General features: G+C 46.8%; 2 protein-coding genes across 2 annotated transcripts; both read left to right on the forward strand.

Moving 5' to 3' along the window:
• The first annotated feature begins 213 nt into the window (after positions 1-213).
• Positions 214-3627, forward strand: LOC101786862 (putative pentatricopeptide repeat-containing protein At3g15200). The gene is made up of 2 exons (XM_004968170.3): positions 214-440; positions 598-3627. The coding sequence occupies exons 1-2, from the start codon at positions 371-373 to the stop codon at positions 2151-2153; spliced, it is 1626 nt and encodes a 541-aa protein (XP_004968227.1). The 5' UTR covers positions 214-370; the 3' UTR covers positions 2154-3627.
• A 1121-nt stretch (positions 3628-4748) lies between these two features.
• LOC101753953 (probable LRR receptor-like serine/threonine-protein kinase At3g47570) lies at positions 4749-8503 on the forward strand. The gene is made up of 2 exons (XM_004968173.4): positions 4749-7583; positions 7728-8503. Exons 1-2 carry the CDS (start codon positions 4823-4825, stop codon positions 8147-8149), a joined length of 3183 nt encoding a protein of 1060 aa, XP_004968230.1. The 5' UTR covers positions 4749-4822; the 3' UTR covers positions 8150-8503.
• Positions 8504-8509: the final 6 nt, after the last annotated feature.

Raw genomic sequence — 8509 nt, forward strand, 5'->3', positions numbered from 1 at the left:
GGGTGAAGAGGATTTGGTTTGGCGGGAGAGCAGAGCAGGTGACCGGTGGCACTCGCGCGTAGCAGGGCGGGCGTTCGAGTTGGAGGTTGGAGCTGCTCCGCAACGAGGATAATGGGCTGGGCCACGGCGACTGCGCATGCCATGGCCGAGCCCATTCCATTATGAACAGCACAGCCCGGCGCATTGCGCACACAGCCCATCATCCACCCCGACGATCTCCGAGGGTGTGTTTGGACGGAGGGAGGGAAGGGACGGGAAGCGCAAGCGCCGCCCAACTCCGCGGAGCCCCGAGGCCCCTGCCTCCACCTCCCACGACTGCACCGTGCTGTTCAGTTGGACCACGCCACAGCAGCGCTGCTACTGCTTTAGCATGATGCCGCCGCCACGGCTGGCGTCCGCCATCCTCGCCGCCGCCTGCAGGTTCAGAAAGCCCATCGCCCGTAAGTATCACGCCCTCAGCTCCTCTCATTGCCCGAGTGCTCTCCTCTCCAATGAGCCCACCACTCGATGCAATCCTCTATCGGGATTCGTTTTTCTTTCCTTTTTTTTTTTATTTCTCAAGAAGGGGACTGACTGCGCTGCGGATGCCCGTTGCAGTTCGTCATACGCTGGGCGTTTTTGGGTCATGCACACCAGCTGTTCGACACAATGCCTCAGAGATGTTGCCATTCCTGGGCTTGCCACCATGCCTTCACCAGAGTGCCCTTCCAAGTGGGCACTTGCTTGGATCGCTGAGATTTTGCCATGCCAGCGCTTCGGAAAGTTCCAGCGAGGTCCATGCCAGTGAAATCCTGAGAATTCTCAAGTCCACCGGTAGCAGCGACAATGCTGATCTCGGTGGTGCTCTCCGTCAGTTTGCTGAAAACATGGATGAGGACGTTGTCCTCAAGGTTCTCCAGAAGCAGCGGTCCAACTGGCAGGCCGCGCTGGCGTTCTTCAACTGGGCGGCGGGGCTGCCCGGGTACACCCATGGGTCGAGGGCCTACACTGAGATGCTGGACATTCTCGGGCGGATGAAGAAGGTCAGGCTCATGAGGCAGCTGTTTGATGAGATTCCCAACGAGCGGTGGGAGGTCGTGGTAACCAACAGGATGTTTGCCGTGCTGTTGAACAGGTATGCGGGTGCGCACAAGGTACAGGAGGCAATAGAGGTGTTCTACTTGAGGAAGGACTATGGGTTTGAACTCGACCTGGTTGGGTTCCAGATACTCCTGATGTCGCTGTGCCGATACAAGCATGTTGAGGAGGCGGAGGTTCTGTTCCGCAAGAAGAAAGATGAGTTCCCACATGTCATAAAGAGCTGGAACATCATACTTAATGGTTGGTGTGTCAAGGGAAGCATGAGAGACGCTCAAAGGATTTGGAATGATATCATTGCATCCAAGGTTGAACGGGACCTGTTCACCTATGGCACATTCATAAAAGCACTGACCAAAGATGGCAGAATTGGTTCCGCAGTGAAGCTGTTCAACAGCATGTGGGAGAAAGGCATTAATCCTGATGTGGCGATCTGCAACTGTATCATTGACCAGTTGTGCTTCAAGAAAAGGATTCCAGAAGCACTTGAGATTTTTGGTGAGATGAATGATCGTCGTTGTCAAGCAGATGTGGCTACCTACAATACTTTGATAAAATACTTATGCAATATAAAGAGGATGGAGAAAGTTTACGAGCTTTTGGACGAAATGGAAGCAAAGGGCTGCTCTCCAAACAATAGGACATACTCCTATATTCTGAAGACAACAGAGAAACCGAAAGATGTCATTGCTTTGATGCAGAGGATGGAGCAAACCGGTTGCAAATTGGATTCTGATACATATAACTTAATATTGAACCTTTATGTCGATTGGAAATATGAGAAGGGGGTGCACCAAATATGGGATGAGATGGAGAGGAATGGATCAGGCCCAGATCAACGATCATTTACTATTATGGTTCATGGTCTTCATTCCCAAGGAAAGCTTGATGAGGCTCTGCAATATTACACAACAATGAAGTCAAGAGGGTTGATCCCTGAACCAAGGACCAAGATACTGGTGAAAGCTATACATATGAAGAAAGATGGGGCTGTCACAGAAGATCAGTCTGCAAATATGACAGGGAAGAATCTAAAACTGGATCCACGATCTAGACTATTCCATGTTCATAAATAGTTTGCTGTCAGATCTTACTTCTATAACCTGAACAGAGGATTGCTGGGCACGTATTATGTGTCAAAAGAATCTCTTCTACCAGTCTCCAGATCACAATGGCCACACCTTGGGCTACAATAAATCATCAGCAAAGTGTATTGGCATTATGTATACCAGAAAGTTTTGCTCAGACTTTCAATGCCAGGGTATGTTTTTTATGTCTGATACGGATCAATTGCAAGTACTGTATTACACCGCTCGTATTATGAAGGTTGTGTGAAATATGACAGATGTTTGTTTATTCATCTGTTATGCATGGCTGTGTCTACTCTCTAGTTGTTGGCTTGTTGCCAACATATGCAGCAGCAGGTAGCTTCAGCCGCTCAGAAGCCCAAATGAAGGATGGCCCAGGCAGAATAGCTATGTCTAGACCCAGAAAGCTTAGGACATGTCTTGCCAGCCTGCAGTTTTGTACTCGTAGCACCAACCATCTCCGGGTTCTGGCCGGTTATACACATGATCTGGAATGGGCATCCGCTGATCGATTGAAACCTTGAACTGCTTCCGTGTTTGTCTTTTACCATCTATATAGTATGGTTAGTCAACAGCATGCAGTACACCCATGCATATGATTGCAGCAGGATGACATGGCACGACCAGAACCCTTCTTTTGCCAGTTTTAGATTCTTATACACGGCCAACTGACGCAGCAGGGAGTTGCATGCTAAGTAGTTCAGCGTAGGTGGTGAGTTCTCAACTCTGATATGGCTTATGGAAGAACACTGTCACGGTGTCACCTAGCCGGTTGGAGGCCAACTTCTTACTAGGGACAGCAATGGCCCTGTCCACTGTTTCGTGGCTGGTATTATTACCCCTATGCAGTGAATATGACATGTGGATCTATGTGTATATTATGTCGTCAAAAGAACATTATATGAACCATTGATCCACCTTTGATTCTATTAATGTGTCATGGTCAATTGATGTCAAACTCTATTATCTTCAAGTCTTATTGTATTGATAAAATCACGATGCTGCTACTGCCATTTTGATGTTTATAAAAGGGTATTGAGAACCTGGTGGGTATCCATTCGATGCGCAGGGGTGGGGGTGGGGAAAAATGAGTGTAAAGGACAGGGATACAATATTTAGAAAGATGGGGCTGCCACAGAAGATAGTCTCCAAGTATGGCAGGGAAGAATCTAAAACTGATTCCTTGATCAAGACTGTCCCATATTCATAAATAGTTCACTGACAGATCTTGCTTCCATATTCTGAACAGCTGATGCTGGGCACATAGGTGGTTAACCGGTCAGCAGATCGAAGAAAAAAAAATCTTGCCTGTCAGTGTCCATGATGGCCTCATCTTGGGTTAGAGACAATCATCCGTAAAGAATCATGTGTTTGCCTGATTAGTTCAATCTCAAGTACTGTTTTACAGATTTTACTCTGAGGGATATGTGAAATATATGCACATTTGTTTGTTTATCTGTTATGTGGGCTGTCTAGTTGTTGCCAACATATGGACCCGTAAACTACGGATAAAAGGATGTTTTCATATCTTACATAGAATTTGGAAAACACTGTAAGTACTTCTGGTTTCGAATGGCAAACCATTACAAACCGAACTGATGGTACAGTTGACTTATTACTCCATTTTTTGCCTTAACTTGCACCTCCGTTTGTTTCTGTACATACAGTGCCTGGCTACGCAGAAACTCATATATAGTACAGAAAGAGTTTTGTTTGAATGTTTGGCCACTTCCACACTGCAGATCCTGAATTGTTCTCAGGTAAGCTATTTTCTGTTGCTAATTTGCTGCCTCTGGACTACCTGCCACTTCTCTTTGCTGTTTGTTCACCGTCTTTTGACTGCCTTATTTTGATAATCAGGAATTCTTATGTGAAAAGTACTCGAGTAAAGATAATAATTCTGTTTACATCCTTTAAAGAATTGTGTTCATGAGAAGGAATGATGCGTTTCCTTTTAAGAGAATTGTACCGATCAACTCTGAAGTTGCAATATATTCTAGGAAATAGGTGGTCATGAGGATGATACCTTCAGACTATACTTTTAATCCCTCAATTCTTACAGAGAATTGCACTATCAACTGCGCTTTCATTTATGCCACTGCTCAGCTATAAAAAACGGTGCAAATTGACCAAAATAAATGAATAAACCACACGGTTTAGACTGGTGGCATCTGTATGTCTGATGAGTTTAGAATCCCAACAGACCTCTGTTTGCTTATCCAACAGGAGGGAAAAAGTTTACTTACTAAATCAGCTTTGCATGTCAGGCTGCAATTGTTAGAGAGTAGAATTGGGTAATTTGTGAACATAATTGAATCAAAGTTTTGTCTCAGACTAGTAATAGAAAATGGTAATGCTCCCTAGCTAGAACAACACGTTCCTACACTAGTTTAAAAAATCCCCTGAAATTGGGAACAATGGTCAAACCCAAACCATACTTGGAACTTGGAAGGCCGCTGGCGGATGTCAAAGTCAAAAACAGAAGCAGACAGCGACGTCTCACCAGATCACGAATCAGATGCGATGCATGTGCATGTTTAATCATTAGCACGCATCCCTTAGGATTAAACAATTCAGCAAGTAGCTCCCCTGCTGACCAAGAAAAGCAAGCTCTGTCTGGCAGCAAGCTCTTCAATACGCTCCAGCCCAGCTCTACCATGGCATTGGGAATGCGCGTCATGAGCTTGCTTCCTGCCACCATCGCCGTGATGATCGCAGCGGCCTCCTGGGGAGCGCACGGCGGTGCCAGCGACGAGGCCAGCGCGCTGCTTGCTTTCAAGGCTGAGCTCGCCGGCAGCGGCTCCGGCATGCTTGCATCCTGGAATGGCACCGCTGGCGTCTGCGGCTGGGAGGGCGTGGCGTGCACCGGCGGCCAGGTGGTGGCACTGAGCCTGCCCTCCTATGGGTTCGCCGGAGCCCTCTCCCCGGCCATTGGGAACCTCACTTTCCTGCGGACCCTGAACCTGAGTTCCAACTGGTTCCAGGGGGAGGTCCCAGCAAGCATCGGCCGCCTAGCGCGTCTGCAGACGCTTGATCTGAGCTACAATGCGTTCTCTGGTACGCTTCCTTCCAACCTCAGTTCCTGTGTCAGCTTACTGCTGTTAGATCTCAGCAGTAACCGGTTCCATGGGCGTATCCCTGTTGAGCTTGGAGACAAGCTAACAAGTCTTCAGAAGTTCTCACTGGGCAACAACAGCTTGACGGGTGCCATACCAGGATCACTAGGTAACCTGTCATCCCTGAACTACCTTGATCTGACAGAAAACCACCTCGAGGGTCCGATCCCACATGAACTTGGCAGCATGGGCGGCCTGCAGGTCCTTGCACTCGATGAGAACAGACTCTCCGGTGTGCTTCCACACTCCCTGTACAATCTGTCCTCACTGAAAAGCTTGTGGGTAGGAACCAACATGCTGTCTGGAACCATCCCTGCTGATATCGGCGATAGGTTCCCCGGTATGGAAGCTCTTGACTATTCTAGCAACCGATTCAGTGGAGCTATCCCACCTTCGCTCGCCAACCTTTCTGCTCTCACAAAACTAGTCCTTCAAGAAAATGATTTTATTGGATATGTGCCTTCTGCTTTGGGGAAGTTGCAAAGTCTTACTGCCCTTTTCTTGGGTGACAACAGGCTAGAAGCAAACGACAGTCAAGGGTGGGAATTCATCACTTCACTGGCAAACAGCTCCCAACTTCAGCTTCTTGTTCTCGGCAACAACTCTTTCAGCGGGCAACTGCCTAATTCAGTCACAAACCTGTCATCAACTCTGCAAGGTCTTTATTTGGGAGACAATATGATTTCTGGGAATATTCCAATAAACATCGGAAATTTGGTTGGTCTTACAGTATTTGAGATGGGAAATAATACTTTTGTATCTGGACAGATTCCAGAGAGCATTGGTCAGCTAAGAAACTTGGGTGTGTTAGGCCTTTACAACACTAGCTTGTCAGGCCTCATACCTTCATCACTAGAAAATCTTACACAGTTGAATCATCTTTATTTATACTATGGAAACTTAGAGGGGCCAATTCCATCAAACTTGGGGAACTTAAAGAATGTGTTTGCCTTTGATCTCTCAACAAATCGACTCAATGGTTCAATTCCTATAGAGGTTTTAAAACTTCCTCGACTTTCCTGGTACTTAGACTTATCATATAATTCATTATCCGGGCCACTTCCAACTGAGGTTGGTACCATGGTGAATCTTAACGAACTGATTCTGTCTGGAAACAAGTTGTCAGGCACCATACCAGCTAGTGTTGGGAACTGTATATCGTTGGTACGGCTGCTGCTCGATAACAACTTATTAGAAGGAAGCATACCTCAATCTCTGAAGAACTTAAAAGGTCTTGCATTACTGAACCTAACAATGAACAAGCTATCTGGTAGTATTCCTGATGCCCTTGCTAGCATTGGCAACCTGCAACAACTGTATCTAGCACACAACAACTTGTCAGGTTCCATCCCCAAAGTTCTACAGAATTTGACATTGTTGGCAAAACTGGATTTGTCATTCAATGATCTGCAAGGCGAAGTGCCAAAAGGGGGTCCTTTTGCAAATGCAACTCACTTGTCAATTGATGGAAATGATGAGCTTTGTGGTGGAAACCCTCAACTTCACTTAGCTCCGTGCTTCACAGCTGCTGCGGGGAAGAACAGAAGGCGAATGTCAAGGTCAGTTATGGTCACCGTAGCGTCAATCTGCGCACTTCTATTCTTAGGTTTAGTAGTTTTTCTTATCCATTTGATCCACAAGACGCTCAGACAAGGAAAGGAAAATCAACTCATTCCCACAGTAATTGATGAACAGCACGAAAGGGTTTCATATCAAGCATTAGCAAATGGGACTGACCATTTTTCGGAGGTTAATCTGCTCGGACAAGGAAGCTATGGTGCAGTTTATAAGTGCACTTTACATGACAAGGGAATTACCGCAGCTGTAAAGGTATTCAACGTATGGCAATCTGGTTCTACTAGAAGTTTTGTGGCTGAATGTGAGGCACTGCGAAGGGTGCGCCACCGATGTCTCATAAAGATCATCACCTGTTGCTTAAGCATTGATCACCAAGGCCAAGAATTCAAGGCACTGGTTTTTGAGTTCATGCCCAATGGTAACCTAAATGGTTGGCTGCATCCAGCATCCAAAATACAGAGTCTGAGCAATACGCTCAGCTTAGCTCAGAGACTGGACATTGCGGTAGATATCATGGATGCTCTGGATTATCTTCACAATCAGTGTCAACCGCCTATTATCCATTGTGATCTCAAACCAAGTAACATCCTCCTTGCCGAAGATATGAGTGCTCGGGTTGGAGATTTCGGCATATCAAAAATCCTTCCTGACGACACTAGCAAAACTCTGCTGAATTCAGTTAGCTTCACTGGACTAAGAGGTTCCATCGGATATGTCGCTCCAGGTAACAGAAACTAACACTGATATTGCTATGTTCAGTTTTTTAACTTCCATTTTGCCAAGTCCAGTTATCTCGGCATGCACGTTCATAAGTAGCTTGCCATGAATCCACTGACCAAATAGTGTCTGAAATCTGAATTGACTGCAGAGTACGGCGAGGGTCGCGCTGTCTCAACTCTTGGAGATGTTTACAGCCTCGGCATACTGTTGCTTGAGATGTTCACCGGGGTGAGCCCTACTGACGACATGTTCAAAGACTCCTTGGACCTTCATAAGTTCGCCGAGGCCGCTCTCCCGGACAGAGCCTTGGAGGTAGCCGACCCGGCAATCTGGCTTCATGAAGAAGCAAAGGGGAAAGACCCTGCCACGGTGAGAAGCAGAAGCGAGGTGTGCTTGGCTTCAGTGATCGGGCTTGGCGTGTCCTGCTCAAAGCAGCTGCCAAGGGAGCGGACGGCGATGCGGGATGCTGCCGCTGAGATGCGTCCGATCAGAGATGCCTTCCTGGTTCAATGTGCAACAGAGACTTGGGCTGCAGTCGGCACCACCGGCCTTGGAAGCGCAGACAGTTGAATGGTGGACGGAGCTACGGTCTCTTGACGCACCAAGGAGCACCGGACTAGCAACTCTGCAACTAACAGAGTGGAGAAAGCGCCCCTTAATGAAAAGAAAAACAGCCGGTGCAAGGCTTTATACAAAGAATGTGACAGCCACTGCGTGTATCCGAGGCTTTATACAACTCTGCCTTATCTAATCTACCGAGGATTGTTGCGTATGGATGCGTATAGATTATGCACGTACTCCCTCCTCCGTCCTAAAATAAACGCACATCTCGTTTCTCGAGGAGTCAAACTTTTAAGTTTGACTAAAATTTATAAAAAAAATGTACTACTATTTATAATGTATAATAAATGTCATTATTGAGCATTGGGT

Source organism: Setaria italica, chromosome V, assembly GCF_000263155.2.
Source record: "Setaria italica strain Yugu1 chromosome V, Setaria_italica_v2.0, whole genome shotgun sequence".
Lineage (NCBI taxonomy): Eukaryota > Viridiplantae > Streptophyta > Magnoliopsida > Poales > Poaceae > Setaria > Setaria italica.